At 44.9% G+C, this 18,746-nt stretch overlaps 1 protein-coding gene and 1 pseudogene across 2 annotated transcripts; one reads left to right on the top strand and one right to left on the bottom strand.

Annotated features, from left to right (window-relative positions):
• Positions 1–10,955: 10,955 nt before the first annotated feature.
• Positions 10,956–12,615, bottom strand: LOC123181503 (uncharacterized; annotated as a pseudogene).
• Positions 12,616–12,978: 363 nt separating this feature from the next.
• On the top strand, positions 12,979–17,203 carry LOC123068394 (uncharacterized). Of its 2 annotated transcripts, none has more exons than XM_044490982.1 (3): positions 12,979–13,619; positions 16,176–16,276; positions 16,560–17,203. In XM_044490982.1, exons 1-3 carry the CDS (start codon positions 13,167–13,169, stop codon positions 16,720–16,722), a joined length of 717 nt encoding a protein of 238 aa, XP_044346917.1. In that variant the 5' UTR covers positions 12,979–13,166; the 3' UTR covers positions 16,723–17,203. The 2 variants fall into 2 exon arrangements, 1 of the variants encoding a protein (XP_044346917.1); XR_006431704.1 differs by lacking the exon at positions 12,979–13,619 and adding an exon at positions 15,088–15,740.
• The last annotated feature ends 1,543 nt before the right edge of the window (positions 17,204–18,746 follow it).

Raw genomic sequence — 18,746 nt, 5'->3', positions numbered from 1 at the left:
ATTTTCAACCTCGGCTTTATAAATCTTAAATTTGTCCAAAGCTTCGGATCGATCACGTATGGGGTAAATGTAGCCATAGCGAGAGAAATCGTCTGTGAAGGTAATGAAGGAATCAAAACCATCCATAGACTTTACGTTAAAAGGTCCGCATATGTCAGTATGAATAAGTTCAAGGACCGATGTGGCTCTTACTGCTCCTTTCTTAATTGTTTTCACATATTTTCCCTTAATACAACCAATACAATTGCCCGCATCAGAGAAATCTAGCGGATGAAGTATTTCTTCTTTAATCAATCGTTCCATTCTCCCCCTCGAAATGTGGCCCAAGCGACGATGCCACAATTTCGAAGAAGGATTGATACTTTTCCCATTCTTTTTATGATTGCGTTCATTCATATTCATCTCACAGAGATTCACACACATAGGATAACCGGAAAGATTTAACATATAAAGTTTGCCTCGTTGGACGGCGAGACCAACATCCTTATTACAATACTTTAAAAAACATTGTTTCTCCCCGAAGGTACAATGAAATCCAAAATCATCTAAACATGAAACTGAAATCAAATTCCTAATCAAAGTAGGCACATAAAGAATGTCCTTGAGCTGAAGTAGGAAACCAGTGTGCAACTTCAAGGTGAGGGAGCCCACGGCTTCAACTTCAGCCTCCTTCCCATTCGCGACATTAAGTCTTCTTGTTCCCTTTAGGGTGTGGCTTATATGGAATCCCTGCAAAGAATTTGCGACATGAACAGTCGCACCTGAGTCAATCCACCATGTAGATTCAGAAAAATCAACATATAGAGATTCATCTACACGAGTGATCTCATCCTTACCCTTTTTATTCAGCCACTTAAGAAAACCTGGACAATCCGCCTTGAAATGATTTGGCTGCTTGCAAAAATTGCAAAGTCTTTCTCCAGCGGCATTTGTAAGATTAACTGAAGTAGCCGCTGAAGGTGCGGGACGTGAACAACTTGCCTCGTTGCATTGCTTAGGCTGTGGAGGATTCTTTTTGGAATACTGCTTTTTGTTGGGCACATTATTGTTATGAGCATGGTTCTCATGCTTCCTCTTTGCAGAGTTAACATGGAGAGCTTGATCTTTCTGCTCACTCTTCATTCTCTCTTCCTCCTGAACGCAATGTGCAATGAGTTCAGATAGTTTCCATTTGGTTTCAAGAGAGTTATAGTTTATCTTGAATGGATTGAATTGTGAGGGTAGTGACCTAAAAACTAGGAGCACCAGAAGCTCTTCGTTCAAGTCACACTTCATGGTTTTAAGCTTTGCTGCGGCATTGCTCATACTTAAGATGTGCTCCCTCATATTTCCATGCCCGTCATATTTTGCAAGCAGCTTGTGCAAAAGCTCATCTGCATACACTTTCTCGGAGCCCTTAAATTGTTTCTCCACCGATTTCAAATATTCGGCGGCACTTTCATTGGCAGGAATAGCCCCTTTAATCTCAGTCGAGATGGAGAAGTTCATAATTAGGAGCGCCATTCTGTTTGACCTCTCCCACTTCTCAACTTTAGTATCATAATCTTTCTTAAGCTCAGCATACCCAGTGGCACCCTTTGCAGGTTCCACTGGTTTACTTTCCCTCAGTGCGAGGTCAACCTAATGCCATCCGAGGTGCAAAAGCAACGAGTCCTTCCACGATTGGAAGTTATTCCCAGTAAGTGGCTCGATCTCGAGGCCACGAGAACCGGAAGCTGTCATGTTTCGAAATATCATAAGTAAAGGAAAAGAACATCATAATTAAATTAAATTGCACAAAAATTAACCTACGTTGGTTTGATCAATTTTCATGCAAAAATTAACTCCAAATTATATCACCGTTGGGCAGAAAATAATAAGGAATTAACGAAATGATTCAAAAATGTAAAACAACGTTGGTCTGTATTACAAAAATGATCAAATTAATCTCATGTGTAATATCAATTTTCCAACATTAATAATTCTCCATTTATTGATATTACCATGGGATGAACATAAATGTGCCATAAAATGACACAAACATTAATTCATAAAAGTTTTCTAAATAAAATTTCTCGTTGGTTCCATTTCATTCAGAAAACTAAACCATAATTTTCAGAATCATTTTTCTGTCAATTTTCTATTTATAACAGTGCAAGAACATTTTGGGAATAATCATAATACGGAAACACACTGAATAAATAGAAAACGCACAGAAACTTCAATTTTAGCCCAAAACCCACGGCAGCTCTTTAAATCCTAGCCCAGTAAACAAAAAAAAACGCCTTTTCTGCGGGCTAAGACAACTCGGGCCGAAGCCCAGCCGCGAAGGCGGCCCGTATAATGCCCGAAGGCCTGCCCTGAGCCACCCGTCGCTCTCGGCCGTCCGATCGGGCCGATGGCCGCGATCATCCCGCACGGAGCAAAACGAGCGAGGGTCAAACCCTAGGGGCCAATTCCCCATTTCGTTCCCGCAATCGTCGGAACGGCGACGCACAACAACGGCCATGGCGGCGCGGTGGCTGCGTTCGACGGAGCAGCGTGCCGCGGACCGAGTCCGGCGCGCTCCTCCGGCGAGCGTGGCTGCGGGCGTCGCGAGTACGGCGTTTGGTGGCGCGAGCAGGCGGCGGCTGCGGGGCATTTCGCCAGCGGTCGCTGGCGCAAGCTTTCGGCGGCGACGACGGCGTGCAAGGCGCGGAGGCCAGGCGACGCGCGCGTGCGTGAGCGCAGCAGCGGCGGCTGCTGCTTCATTCCGCGCGCCACCCCGAAGGGCGGCGGCGTCCCGGCCATGGCGTGCGCGTACGGCGGCGGCCGTGCGGACCCCGAAAGCCGGCGTCATCTGGGTGAGCCCGTCACCTTTTTCTCTTAATTTCAACATTTTAACTCTGATTTTGGGATTTCGGAATGGGGAAAAAATTCTAGGGCTAGGGTTTCTCATAATTAGGGGAAAAAACGAGTGATTCATCTGATTCCCCTCCTTCTATATTCTTAACATGAAACAAAACCAGTGCTAATTAACCTTACTTGAAGCGGAAGCGTGATACAGGTAAACTAACATAACTTGTTGATAATCATAAAGGAACTAGCACTGATCCAGTAGCAGATTAGTCATTTAAACAGAAACCTCTTAACCCTAGGACTTGACTTAACAGAGGGCTAACCTTAATCATTAGGTCGTAATCATGATCATCAAACTTAAACAGATCATCTTAGGGATCTAATCTAGGCTTAACCATGCTAAGACACCATTGTTAGATTTATAATCCCGTAGGATCTACTTAACAGATCGTAAGCCAGGCATTAGATCACCTAATAGCACAGATCAGAGAGATGGATTAGGTTCTTACCACCAACGGAAGCAGCCATTGGTGTCGACGGTGCGAAGTCCCATGCCTGCTCGATGCAGGCTTGATCTGTGCATCTTCACCGAGCCTCTTCACCGAGCCTGCATCAAGCCTGCATCGAGCAGGCACGGGACTTCGCACCGTCGACACCAATGGCTGCTTCCATTGGTGGTAAGAACCTAATCCATCTCTCTGATCTGTGCTATTAGGTGATCTAATGTCTGGCTTACGATCTGTTAAGTAGATCCTACGGGATTATAAATCTAACATCCAGGTCCAGGTACCTGGCACAAGATCATCCTTCGTGCCATCAGCAACACCCCATGTGATTCAACCAGGTAGAGCTTCTTGCAGCGCATAGTGTTGTCCTCAAACACAGCTGGATACCATGGCTCACCCTCAATGACTTGTCCAATCCGAGAAACCTGTGGATCACCAGTGCTATGGTCCTGGCTGATGTTCACCACAAGGAGGTTCTCGTCATCAGCAATGGCATAGAGCTTTCCCTGGTAGAATGCCATGTCTTCGAACCTCTTACACTGATCATAAGCACGCACTGACCAGGACAATGCCCCTGGCTGGCACATTAGAATCTGACTGGTGTGCCCAATTCCAACCAGTGCAGCAACAAGGTTTGCCGAGCACATGAGTAGCTTACTTATGTGCAGCTGTTCTGATGTATTGATATGCATCCATGTGATGTAAGGGTCGGCAATCTTTGCACTTCTGTGGCCTGACCATTTAGCGACTGCATTTGGAGGCCGGAGTCGGACGCTGGAGAGAGCAGGGAGCGTCACGGTGGCCCCAGAGAATGGATTGACCAGGAAGCACCCGTCGTCACGCGGGAAGACGAGCCAGCTGCCACAGACGCTCTCGTACCCAGCGAAGCCGCAGCCAGGGAAGCGGAAGGGTTTGCCGGAGAGGAGGCTGTAGAAGGTGCCGTCCGGGAGCGCGAGCAGCGGCAGTGGCGGGGTCTGGGGCTGCTGCCTCGCGGCCGCACGCCACTGGGGGCACACCGCGGCGAAGCGGGCGCGGTCGGCGTACTCGGGGAGCAGGCTGAGCACCAGGCCTGCTAGGTCCAGCGGGAGGGCTGACCACGACGGCGGTGGCTGCAAGTGTGGTTTCTTCTCTTCTGCCATCAGTCCTGCAGAAGAGAAGCAACATCATCATTGACAACCACCCCAAACGCGGCAAGCAATGCGTCGAGCACCTGGCGTGCATAGCCAGCGGACATGGCGGGAGCAGGGACGGATCCCCCTGAGCGAGCACAAGGGGACGGTAAGGTGAGGGGAGAAGGAAGAGGAGGGTACCAGAGAAGCCGCGCCGGGAGTGTGTGTCGATTTGCCGTCCGCGCCGCGCCGCAGCCGGTGTGTAGTCCGCCGCCGCCGCCGCTGCTGTCGTGCGAGAGTGGAGTGTGGACAGTGGAGTGGCTTGCCCTTTTTTTTTTTTGAGAAACGTGGAGTGGCTTGCCCGAACGGGACCATGTGACCAATGAGTGCTATTGAGCCAAGCTTTATGGGCCTGCTCTCGCTGATCCAAACATCCAAACATGGCCCAATACCTTGAAGCAGCAGCAGTGGAACTTGGAGAAGAAAAAAACTATTTAGAGTGAGGAAGTAAGAACCTGTGAGTAAAAAAATAAAATCAAACATTTTTAAAAAGCGAAATGCCACATGGGATTTTATTTATATCTCTACTACTATTAAACAAGCAAACATATTCTTAAACGCACCCGAAAACACGTACACAAAACTACCGAGAGAAAATATCACCACACGATCTGATCCACCTAATTAGATCTAACCGTCAACGTAAAACTTAACCCTCACCTGTGTACGTCTAGCAATTCACGTGGGCGGACGAAACTCTGCCATATCTATCGAACCCTTGTAGTCCGCGGCCAGAAAAAAATAATAAAGCGATCAATTCCAGAAAAATAGGCACAATTAACGCGTCCTCCCCTGCCGCGGATGCTGCCGCTGGCGATTGTGACGGCCACGAGAATCCCCTCGGCGTCGGCGTCCCTGGCGGCTGCACTCGCCGAGCCATCCTCGGGATCATCCGCTGGTCCGCTCCCTTGGGCTCTTCGAGACCTAGCACCCATTCCCTTATTTCACGTCCCGTCGAGGAAGACCGGTAAGAGTAGGCAGGGGGAGATGGGAATGGGAGGTCGGTCCTGTGGTACGCGGCGAGGGACGAGGCACCGCTGCAGCAGGAGAAGAAAGCGCGGGAGCTGACGCCCGCGGAGCGCCTGCTCGACCCCGTCGAGCTGAAGCGGCTGCGGTGGGCGGGATGGGGGACGAGTCGGTGCGGGCCAAGAAGTCCGGGGTGACGACAAGGTGATGGAGGGCGTACGTGTGCAGGGTGTGATCCGGCTGCCAGGATCTCGCTACCATCTGGGTCGTCGAGCCGCAATGTGGGGTGACGGAAGCCACGACAAACCCGCAGCAGCCGGCGGTGGCCGCCTCCGGTGGGCGGCACACGAGGCCTCCTAGCCGGCGTCGCAGTCGGCAAGCGAGCCTGAGAAGTGGCGTGGTGGAGCGGCCCCTGCGTTGCAGTCATCAATAGTAAAGGTATGTTCTCTGCCCATATCTGTATTATATGTGCAGCCTCAAGAAGTAACCCAACTCTCACCTCGACACCGTGAAACTTAACAAGATGTTCGTGGCCATGCTCCGCAGCAAGCAGCTTCGGCGATTGACTCATATGTCATATCTCCCTCTATATCAGTTGACATGATTCTGCATACAGTGTAGCATTATTTTCAAGATCTGATTTCTGAACACCTCTTGCTGTAATACAGGGCCTCCCTTAGCTGGTAATGTGACGTACAAGGCTGAGGAGATTGTCAAGGATTTGATGGCCAAGACTCCCAAGTTCAATGACCTGCTGCGGTTGCCCAATCGCCTAGACAGGCCCCACCACATTCTCCCCATAGGATCCTGGTATGTTCTTCGTACTTCAAATTCTCACTCATGTTCTGAATCCTTGACAATCTAAGTCATCACACCTTGCTCCATTTCAACAAGTGTGTGACTGATCTTCAGTTCCAGTTATAATTGATGTATCTATACTCTTTATAATTGATGTAATCAAATTGGTTGCTTCAAATTTTGTTCGGGTATGTGCTTTCACTGATTACCTTAATGCCAGTAATTCTTGATTTTCGCTTCATATATGAAATGATTTGGCTGCTCTTGATTAATATCCTTCAGTACACCTGTAAATTCTATAGCAAATGGTTGTAAGCAGTCTCAGTTCGACTAACAATCTCTACTCCTAATGGAGCAGTTGGTAGTCTCGCTTCCAGGTTTTTTTTCGTCCCACCTTTCATGGTTATTTTTGGTACCTGCTCCCACCTCACATTGAGCCGCCACGAACCGAAAAAACCTCGTACCGAGGCCCCCACCCGCCCCACGCACTCCAGGGCCTAACCTCGTACCGAGGCTCCCAGTTTCGTCGGTTTTTTTGGTTTGGTTTATTTTTGTCTCATCTCTCACCACCCCTCCCACCTTAACTTTTTCTTCTTCCCACTTAAAACCGAATCACGTCCGATTCTCCTTCCATTTATTCGTGCTTGCTTTGGCAGGTGTCGATTCAATTCAATCATGTAAATATTTTGGCAAGTTCTGATTTAGTAAATCGAGAGCAATCAGCGTAGCCTGATTCGGTAATTGGTAATTGAAATCGTAGGCAAGAGATCTCCTCATCCATCAGTGCGAACTTCCCTTTTTTTACAATATGAGTCCCACCTTCCTAGCGCCAAAGTGTAATATAAAGAAACAAACTTAATGAATTATAACAGTAATTAACCCGATTATTACATACCAAACATCAGGTACGTCATTAATCCGCTTTCTTTCCTTCCCTTCGTCCCTCAATCCCACGCTCATGGCGCTATAGTGGCGGAGTCGCCGATGGCGACGAGGACAGCCCGTGGCAGCCCCCGAAGAACTAACACGACCCAAGATACGGGTGAGTTCTCGTGATTTCCATCCTACTCCCTCACTTCCTCCAAATTCCTCGATCCCGTTCACGCTCTGATCCGAAGGCCGATGCAGCTCTGTCCGATTGACAATGCAGGTTCGGGATCGTTCCTTTCAGCGCCCACTCTTGGAAGAATCGACAGCATGCCATGCAGATCGATCCTGGCCGAGATCACGGGATGCTTGCACGGGGCTCGCCAAGATTGCTATTCTGAACTTTTTTGTGAACAAATGAATAGTGGGACAGGATCCACACTTGTGCTAATATACTTGTGTAGTTGTGGGTTTTGTTTTAAAAATCCAATTGTTGTTTATCTTTTGTTGCTGAAAAATGATTACTAATTATGACATTGATTTTATTTTTTCTGGATGTTGTATATTCTTGGATTGAAGGGACTCCCTAACAAGGTGAAAGGTCAGGTTACATCTGCATGTCATTCTATACTTGTTTACCTGATTACTTGATGCATAATTTCACATGGGTAAAGTAAAAATATTTAGCCTGGTTTAGATGATGCAATCAGACAAAGAATGACGAGGGGCTTGTACAAATTTCTTGGGAGAAGACAACCCAGATTTTGGCATTGGTCGTAATCTGGTAGTTCTTTAGGTGAGTGACACATTCATTTGGAGAAGCACGACCTGGAATCAGACACCTATTCTTTTAATGTTTGCTGCTTATTATAACTTTTTTCTAATTGAACAAGAGTTTTATGTAATAACCTTACAGAATAGAGAGCCATGCAAACATATATATGACCTTTTTAACTTGTCAAGGAGAATATGCAGATTAACTTTTCATGAGTAGTAGTCTTCTTTTGTTAACTAAAATTATTTAGTTCTCATGTACGTGGGTAATTTTAGAACTTGGAACTTGGAAGTTGATCCAAATAAAGGAAACAATTAACCTCTACATCCCGTACCTAATAAGATGGATATGTATGAGAATATCAAATATACTATTAACATGATTAATATTGAACTCTTAAAGTTAATGTGGCCCCGTTGCAACGCACGGGCGTTCTTCTAGTATTGATAGATACCAAGTAGTACTACTAATCATCAATGTCAACTATCCCAACTCTATATTAGTTCTAGCAAATAATCTGATAGAAAATAATCGATTTCAGAAAAAATCTGCAAAACTTGTAAGTTTACACAATTCTGTTGTTTTAATCTTTGCACTAAGAAATTCCATGCCTATATGTTTATAGGTATTCTTACCAATTCGGATTGTACACTGAAATTAGGTGCTTTTGGAGAGCTTACTGTACAATAAAATGATCTACCTTGCAACATGATTTATACTGTACAATAAAATGATTTTCTATTGGTTATTTTAACTGATCACAATACTCCAAATAGAAAGCGTGATAATATGATTGCCCCTTTTGTGTTTTCTACTAAAAGTAACCTCCATGCTTCTCAAATCTGGGTGTTGTTTTGTCCATAGGCTTTCATTTACAGAGAAGCACATCAATGGAGAAAAAAGGTGTGGTGAAAGGCAATCTGTTTCAGGTACATACTCTGTACTGATTAAAACATATGAGCAAGGTTGCCAAAATGATATTCTGTCTCTATTCTGTCTCAAAATGTTTTCTAGAACCTGACCTCATAAATTTTGTTGTCTTATTCATATTTGTTCTCTACGACTTTTTGTCCATAGCTTTTGGTCTCATTCTCTTCATTGTGTTGGGATTTTACAAGCATTGAGCAGTCACATGCAAGTATAAGGGACATCCTCACTGCAACAGTGAGGTTGAAATAAGTTCAGGTGATCAATCAAGGCAATAAATTGTATCATATTCTTCTGAATGAAGAGGTACCTATCCCCACTGTTTCAAAATCGAATATCGGAATGGTGCTTTGGTTTTTTTACTCTTATTTGTTGCAGCGCATCGCGACGATGATGGGCACTTGTGTTTTTGACATGATGCACGTCTGTTTTTGTCGACCTTTGATTCATGTATATATGTAAATTCTATGGAAATGTATCATATGAAATGTGAATTCATAACTCTGTGGTTGATGTAATCTTTATTGTGTATATTCTCAATAATGAAATACCTATTAATATGATATTTTTTTATTCGTTTCTTATTTTTCCTAACAGTTATAACAGACTAGGATATATCACTCCCTGCTATGCCAAACCATTTTTTAGACACTAATTTGCCAAAACTGACACCCACATTGCTCACGTTTGAACTAACTCATCACTTAAATATCCCACTAAGTTTTTTTTGCATGGTTTGACGTGCATTGCACGTGTACACTTACTAGTATGCAAGAAGTTAAGGAATCTTCGAACATGCTTTTCCTCACAAAAAAAGTGCATTTGATAAACAAACATAATTATTTTTAAAAATGTACTACTTTAGTTATCTAAACGCTTTTATATTTCTTTACAGAGGGAACATGTGATATTAATAAGTAGAACAATATCAAATGATCAGATACAAGCCCGAAGCCTGGAATTGATGAGATTTTAGATTGTGTCACAAGGGCATAAACCCATTATATCGGGTAGGTTTCATTCAATTTTTTAATAATAATTAAGAAACAATACATATGAGAGCAAAAAGGAAAAGAAAAAAAAGGACCAATCAATGAAGCTAGTTCTTCGGTTTTTCAAGATCGGGATAAAGTACTTTTAGGAATAGATGGAAAAACTGAAACACCTTGTTGACTACTTTGCCGGCATGTTAATAAATCTAGGTCCAGGTGTGCATTAATATTTAACATGAGTCCACATACTTCTCTGAAAACATGACCCGATAGGCACTGGCAATCACTTAGCTGATCTGATCATGTTCCAAGTTTAATTTGTTCTGCAGGGTTATGGCATGCGTGCACTGGAGTAACGAAAGTTACAAAACTATTGTTTTCTGGACACAAATATAGAAAGAGAAATCTAAGAGTATGAATTAAGCAGAGGAGACATGCACCAGATGATCCCTGGCGCAGTGCAAATCAACACCCAAAGCTCATTCTAATGGCACTGCACCCCTGTCTGCTCCATTTTAGCATTACTGGGTTCATAAGTAGCCTTTCAAATTAACTTCGTGCTTTTGAAATAACGGCACGAAAAGGTGGCTGTCAGGTGTGGCAATTCCATTTTATTTCGCCGTCAACCGGTGAAGAGGAGCAATAAATTTACTGCGATTGCACAGATAAAATACTTCCGAAGCACTGACTAGCTGAATCTCAAATCAAATCAAACGGACCTCACGAGCAGCACAAGATGCGCATTACAAGGTAGTCAGCCAAAAAAAAAAAAGAATGCCATGCCAACTCATCGCAGAAAAAGAAAGAAAGAAAAAGAGAGACCACTCAGTCAAAGATTAAGCAGTGATGCATTTTAAGATCTTTCGTAGGCACAGCAACAACCATTTTAGTAATCAAAAACCACCATAGTAGTAACCACCACAACAACTTCAGACAAGCACTGATGAACAAACAGCACTTAGCAGAGTAACAAAGCTCAGATAGACAGCAGCAATATTACTATTTTCTACTACTAATGCATTTCACGGATTGTAGGGGAACCAGTGAACACTATCCCAACCACCATATACTACCGCAGTCAGATAGATAACTTATGAGAAAGTTGGAGAATAACCCCGGAACAACAACATCTATAGCATGGCTAGATAACCTCGGAGCAGCTTGCATATATAGAACATTATGACACATTCTCATCGGTCCTCAGGGAAGAGCCATGCAGCCAGACGCATCTCATTACAACACTTCCAGAAAATACTGGGACATGCCGGAAGGACACTGCTGGATCTCATGTCATAGGCGCTGAAAGAAGTGTTCTCCTTGTCGTAGCAGTAGTCCGTACAATTCTCCTCATCATCATCCAAGAAGAAGATATAATCACCCGACAGCCCGTACTGAGACACAGACATGGCCCTGGAGCACCTTCGCCCTAGAAACAGCACTTGGTCATCCCCCATGGTCGACACCTTGACCCACCGTGAATGCTCAAAGTCGGCCTTGAAAACCTCAAACCCGCTCACTCCAGCAATAACTTCACCAGGCACTCCAGGTCCAGGTACCCGGCACCAAATTGCCCTTCGTACCATCAGCAGTGCCCCATGCGATTCAACCAGGTAGAGCTTCTTGCAGGGCATAGTGTTGTCTTCCAACACAACTGGATACCATGGCTCACCCTTGATGATTTGTCCAATCCAAGAAACCTGTGGATCGCCGGTGCTATGGTCCTGGCTGATGTTCACCACAAGGAGGTTCTCGTCATTGGCAATGGCGTAGAGCTTGCCCTGGTAGAACGCCATGTCTTCGAACCCCTTACACTGATCGTAAGCACGCACTGACCACGACGAGGCCCCTGGCTGGCACAGTAGAATCTGGCTGGTGTGTCCAATGCCAACCAGTGCAGCAACAAGGTTTGGCGAGCACGGGATAGCTTACTTATGTGCAGCTTTTCCGATGTATTGATATGCATCCATGTGATGTAAGGGTCGGCAACTTTTGACCCATCCTCGAGTGACCACTTAGCGACTGCATTTGGAGGACGGAGTCGGACGCAGGAGAGAGCAGGGAGCGTGACGGTGGCCCTGGAGAATGGATTGACCAGGAAGCACCCGTCGTCACGTGGGAAGACGAGCCAGCTGCCACAGACACTCTCGTACCCTGCAAAGCCGCAACCAGGGAAGGAATAGAGCCTAGGGTACAAGATGCTGTAGAAGGTGCCGTCTGGGAGCGCGAGAAGAGGCAGTGGCGGGGGCACGAGCTGCTGCCTCGCGGCCGCACGCCAGTGCGGGCACACCGCAGCAAAGACGGCACGGTCGGCGTACTCGGGGAGCAGGCTGAGAACAAGGCCTACTATGTCCAGCGGGAGGTCTGACCACAACGACTGTGGCTGCGGGTGTGGTTTCTTGTATGCTACCATCATTCCTGCAAGGCTGCAAAGAAGCAACAACATCATCGAATGATATCGTACTTCGAACATCGCAACCACCCCAAACGCGCCAAGCAATGCGTCGAACACCTGGCGTGCATACCCAGCGGACACGGCGGAAGCAGCGAAGAAAGCTCCAGTGAGCGAGCAGAAGAGTAGGCCGGGATATGAGGGGAGAAGGAAGAGGTGGGTACCGGAGAGATCGCGCCGGCAGCAGCGGTCGAATGGTCGATTGGCCGTCCGCGCCGCGCCGGTGGGTACCCCGCTGGCCGCCGCTCTGGCTGCTGTGCGACTTGAGGTTTTTTTAGTGGGAGTGCAGCGTGGAGCCCGAACGGGGCCGGGTGACCAAGTGAGTGCAGCCCAGGCCCAGCCCAGCGCTCATCCAACGGGCATTTCAGACAAAATGTAGTACCCCTAAAAAAGACAAAATATAGGAAAATATAGTTCTTGTTTAATTCCCATTCGTGGCCGTCTTCATCAACTTAAAATAAAAAGAGACTTCGTTTTCAGATGTTTTTATTTGAGTTCCAATGTCGATTGTATTACTGGAGACTTGAAAGAAAAAAACAGGTTCATGGAATGCAAAGATGGTGCATACTAAAATCTTTACCTAATAATAAAGAAAATTGGGTTTCTGTCGTCCGTCTTCGCTAGCGATTTTGCAAAATAGTCCCTGTCCTTTTTGTTATTCAACCCGCAGTCCCCTTTTAAGTGGATATATGATATACGTCATTCTTACAAAAACGACCCTGTGTTTTGTTATTCGGTTGCTGGCGAGCAAGACGAGCTGCAGGTCGAGGCTGGCCACGATGCAGAAGATGTCCGGCGCGGCGGCTGCGATCTCCGGCCAGATCCGATCGAGGAGGCGAGGCTGGAGCGATCTAGGAGGCGCGGGAGGAGGTCCAGCGGCGAAGCTTCAACTCCAAGTACATGGTGGCGGTGTTCCTCGCCGGTTCCGAGCGAGATGGGGCTGCGATGCAGACGATGCCGGGCGCGATGACGACGATCTCCGGCCAGATCCGGTCTAGGAGGCGAGGCAGGGGCCGGATCCTGCTCGGGGGATGGCGTGGAGGCGATCTACGAGGTGCGGGAGGAGGTCCAGCGGCGGGGCTTGAACTCCAGCGGCCCCCCTTTCGATGGACGGGGTTGCCCACGTCGCCGGCGACTCCCCGGAGGCCGACAGGACCTCCTCCTCCGCGTCCTCGACCGGCTCGGCCTCTCGGCGCTCCCGGCCGCACAAGGGGATTCACCTGCGGCGGCGCCGGCGACCATTGTCCGCTCGGAGAGGAGACGGCGGCGAAGGCGACGGCAAGGGCGCCGGTGACGACGTGCAAGGGCCTCGCGCTGCCGCTGGGGATGTCCTTCGCGGCGGTTCTCGCCCAGGTGAGCGTCTCCTCGCGTTTTGGCTACTGCTATTGTTCCTTAATTGGTAGGCGCCCCACTGGACCCCCTTCCTCCCAGCCATGCCACATTGCCGTGCGTCATCGGCCCACAACGCTGCACCAAGCTCCATGAGCTAATTGCTGAGGGTGTGCTTGGCCTGTGGTGACAAGCTCAACCAGAATTTCATCGAGTCCGAACTCAAGCTCGACGCCGGCAGATTCATCCAGCCGAACCACGGTCACTCACCCCATAAGGTCGCTTTCTCCTCCTCTATTAAGGGTTGTGCCATGTCTGAAGAAGAAACATGATGCAAGTAATTGATTCGTCCAGTTGTGTTACCTTGCAATGGCGGATATGGTAAGAACCCGGCCTCTTCTCCCTTGCCTGCTCCGACAGCGGTGTTCTGGGCGTCCATGACCATGGCAGAAAGTCTCAAAGGAGGACGCCGGCGAGCACAAGGCGCTGCTGCCACCATCTCTGGAGACTGGCACAACGCAATGGCTACAAGGGTCCAAGTTGCGTGTGTAGCAGAAGGACACCGATGGGAAGAAGACCAGTCCATTTCTCTGGGAAATAATCCGATGGTTTGCTCCTTTCAGTCTTGAGGATGAGTTGATTGACAACAATAAGATGGGGAGGGGAAGCATCGGAGGTAAAGATGTGCAAGGATGATAACTCAGGGAGAGGACTGGTATGCCACGTGAAACATTACAACAAGAGGATTGACCTACAAGAGAAAAAACAAGGAGATGGGGACATCTAGCAATCAGCAGCGTGGCGAGGAGGATGGTGGTGTCACCTGACATGAATAGTGGTAAACAAGTTGATGTAGTTAGCCACGTGTTCCTTAATATTTAGGCTTGGGAATTGGGACTTGCCAAAAAGCTGTCGCGTCTATGTTTGCTAATGTTTTCAGTCCATTGGTGTTTCCCTCATTATCATCTTGCGGACTTTGGATCTCTGTCAATACATGAATTCAGTTTCTACAATTTCTTACAGTATTTCTGTAGTTCTTTGCAGGGGATTTTTGTTCATGCATGACTCATGGTACAATAAGAATTATCTGTAATTCATGGACAGTAGGAGTTTTCTGCCTGGTAGTAATTACTCAAATAACATCTTTTTCCATGCTTTCTCTTCTTATTTTTTATGTTTAATTATTTATTTGATCAGCAACCTACATGAAGTACTTTCCAGAGCAGCCATTCTGGAGTCTCTTATACCATTAACGAAGTTCTATTCATAGATGATAAACCCTGTTCCAGAGCACCCGCTACGAGCTTCATGTATGTTGTTGATTCATAAGAGATTCACTTGGGAGCAGGTGATGTGGTTCTTGGAACGCTTCCTTTAGCATGGGAATTTATATGCCATGGAGTTAATTAATATATAAATTTAAATATAAAAATAAGAAGAAAAAGATAAATTTTGGTAGGTTTGCTCGACATTGTAGTTTGAATTAAAAGAACACATGTTTTTGCTGTTTGAACATATTGAATCATGAGCTGGCAAAAAGCAATATATAGCATGCTCATAATAAATTTTATTTACATTTCTGTTCTCTTCCATGGACAATTATAGACTTCAGACTAGATCGAGAAATTACATTTTATTGGTGTCACCAGAAGGTCCAGAACTGATAGAAATACGACCTTTTACAGTTTGAGCAACCTTGTGAAATAACCATTTAACGATTACTCTTTCTACTGCTACTAAGATGCTTAGCATAAGCCAGTAAAATAATACTAGGTACTTCTGGTTATAAGTTCGTCGCCGGCTTTGATGATGTTAAGGCTTGAGCAATGTTGTGAAATAACCATTCGGTGATTCATTTTTCTACTGCTACTCAGGTTCTTAGCATAAACTGTATAATTAAATGCCGATTATATAGGTAGTTCTGGTTGCAAATTGGATGTAGGCTTTGAATGATGTTATGGCTAATGAACTTCCAGAAATTGTAGCTGAGTCTGCAAAGGTATAGAATGAATGGAAAATTTATTCTCCTTAGACATCCTAGCATATCCACTGATGGATCTAACTTCTGATTTATTGTTTGTTATGTATCACAACAGTATAGTATCCTTCTGAAAGATGCAGACGCAGGAAGATTTATAGTTGATGGTATGGCTAGCATCCAAATTGATACACCAGCCCTAATGTCTGTTTCAAATGCAATGCTCTAATTTTGTGTCGAATCCAAGCTGCATGTTTTCTTTATTTAATACTAGAATATGTTATTCATGATTAGTAAAATCATTGCAGCCAATAGTCTAGGAAAGCAGTCGGGTCGGTGTTATTACGTGTAGTTTGCAATTTGTCGCTGTAATAATCTATAGCTGCTAGCATACCCACTTTATCGCGCAGCCATGAGTTTTACCCTGGTACAAATGATAGAATCATAATGGTCTCTCGACTGTTTGACGAAGTAGTTAAGGCCATGGAGTTGGTTCTGGAGAAACTATTATCAGAGGTAAAACAATTTGTTTTGCAAATGGTCATGTCTGTAGGACCATGTTGCCATTGTTTGATAACTGATATTCTCCTGTTATTTTCCAGGGTGAAGAATCCAATGAAGCTGAAGCTAGGCCTAAATTTAGACTTGTAGTTCCTAATAGCTCTTGCGGTGGAATTATTGGTAAAGAAGGAGCAACAATCAAGTACGCGTAATCAATAGACCTGTTCTATTCTCTGATACTTTCATTAAGTTCCACTATGGTACTTAATTTTTGAAGTTGGTGTAATGTTATTATTGAGTAAACTGATGAAGTATACCGGAACTGACACACGATACTAGGAATTGTATGTCCTTTTCTTGATAATAAAATACTCATTTGGTCTGATTAAAATTTTTGTCACATGATTCATCGTTGTGCATGAATTTACTTTATTTTAGTTTGTATTACTTGGAATGTTGAGAGTTGGTGTTCCCTTTCTCTTCAGGTCATTCATTGAAGCTTCAGCGACCCATAAAACCCGGGAAGTGAAGCCCTCTTCAATCCTCTACCTCTCTCGCTGCTGTGTCCAGCCTGCTGCCTGCCTGCTGTGTTGCCTCAAAGAAGGGTCGGGGGCACTTGATGTGGAGGATGGCGACAAGGAGAAGTGAGGATTTCGTGAGGACAGAAACAACGGGAGAGATAAAACATACTCCTCTGGTGCATTGAATTTAGACTGTTTGATGTTCTGCTGCTGGTCAATTCAGTTTCCGTGCTCCAGTTTCATGACGGGAGTTGTCCGTCAGGGGGTAAGTTGTAGGCGCACGCAAGCGCGCATGTGCTCGTGCATCTCGGTGTGTGGACACGGGATGCTCTCTTGCAGTTCAGAGTAAGAGCGATCATATATGGCTTGAGATATTGCATAGGAAAAGGATCTACCAGATCATCAATGCAACACAGGACATCTGAATTTAACCTTATCTTTCTCTTTTCTTTTGAAAGGGATAGAGGAGTGGAAAGGCGTACTGCTTGATCAGAAACTAAGGAGTTTGCATCATTATTAGCTGCCAGTATAGCTTACTTTGAGCTTAACCACATACCTGATTGTTGTGTATGAAAGCACAATCCTATCAAATACTCTTCTTTTTTGCTTGGGTGTTCTGGTGAGAATCTTCAAGGTACCTGGTTGTTATCTCAGCAAGTCACATCTAATCTTTGAATAAGTTCAATAGAGACTTGCACCTCAGAGTTTTTGATAGGTCGCTAGAGGTGTGTGAAGTTTTCTTTCCTCCCGTTGCAACGCACGGGCACATTTACTAGTTTTGTATAAACCAGTTTTAGTATTCGAGATAATTTACAAATGTGATGTGAATTTTTTTTCAGACACACATGGACAAATAAAACTCTGTGTAAAAACATTACTTCGATTGATATAAAATGTACAGTATAATAAAATAATTAAATATATTCCACTATCCATAGATATCACTATTTTTAAAATTTTGTAAAGATATGTTCATTAGTAGGAAATATATTCATACATGTCTAATTCATTAAAATAGAAAATGATGCAGAAAAACATAAAGAACAAATTTAACGACCGGAAAACAAAAAACAGTAAAGGAATTGAAGAAAAAACAAACAAAAGGGAAAACCAAATTAATTAATTTATGAAAGGACCCTATTAGCTGGGAACGTTCGCTGGGGAGGATGTCATTTGCGAATGATTTCTATGACAATTTTAGTTGTAGGGGATGGCAATTTGTTCAGACAAGCATGGAAATCCCTTCCTAGAGAAGGCAATATTTTCCAAAACCTGTCATCGTTTGATCCCCGATCAAGTGGTTGCGTGTGCATTCCCTGAGAGTTCCTTCTCAGCGAACATTCACCAGTTAGCATTACCATTTATGAAATCCATAAAAAGAAGAAAATAAATTCCAAAAAAAGAAATCAAAAACAAAGTCCCGCCCTAGCTAAAATTAGTCAGGCCCGTGGCAATACAAAATTATGTTGACCATGCTTATTCCACACAACGAGTGTGAGTCAATAGGATTTTCACCTGGCAACCGGATAAAAAGAAGAAAAAAAGTTCCTTATAAAAGGACAAGAAAAAAAGATAGAATAAAGTAACTACTAAAAAGAAACACAAATGGATATAAATTTACAGAATTGAAAAAAATGTAAAATACAGAGAAAGAAAACCAAGACGAAGAAGAAGCAAAAAACCAAAAACGAAACTCCAAGAAAGAGATGCTTGCTGGGCTCGCCTAGCAAGAGAGATCCATTTTGCAAAGAGCGGATATCGAATGTGAGTTCAGAAGCTTCCCAGCAAACATGACCAGATAGGTACTGGAAATCACTTAGCTAAACAGATCATGCTCCAAGTTTAATATATTTTGCAGGGCTATGGAATCCGTCTACTGAGGTAACAATATCTCTCTGTATTATTATTTTCTGGACACGTGTAGAAAAACAAACGCATGAGTGTACCAGATGCTCCCAGATGCAGTGGAAACAACCCTGGAGCAAATATATCAATTTCAATTTATGTCGGCTTCGACCTGTGAAGGAGACAAAAAAAAAAAAACTGCGAATGCACAGATGAAACTACCCCGGACCACTGACTGGATCCCCAAATTCAATCAAACTACACTAGAAGCACAACCGCGCAAGGTTCATCACAAGTTAAATATCA

The sequence above is a fragment of the Triticum aestivum genome, chromosome 1A (assembly GCF_018294505.1).
Source record: "Triticum aestivum cultivar Chinese Spring chromosome 1A, IWGSC CS RefSeq v2.1, whole genome shotgun sequence".
Classification (NCBI taxonomy): domain Eukaryota; kingdom Viridiplantae; phylum Streptophyta; class Magnoliopsida; order Poales; family Poaceae; genus Triticum; species Triticum aestivum.
The sequence above is the reverse complement of the archived record's forward strand: the minus strand, read 5'-3'. Positions and strand labels throughout refer to the sequence as shown.

Excerpts from the sequence above, each read along its gene's own strand:
- LOC123068394 (XM_044490982.1), top strand. The coding sequence starts at position 13,167 with ATGGTGGCGGTGTTCCTCGCCGGTTCCGAGCGAGATGGGGCTGCGATG. Across the intron at positions 13,620-16,175 it reads TCGCGGCGGTTCTCGCCCAG|GGTGAAGAATCCAATGAAGC; the intron begins GTGAGCGTCTCC and ends GTTATTTTCCAG. Across the intron at positions 16,277-16,559 it reads AAAGAAGGAGCAACAATCAA|GTCATTCATTGAAGCTTCAG; the intron begins GTACGCGTAATC and ends CTTTCTCTTCAG.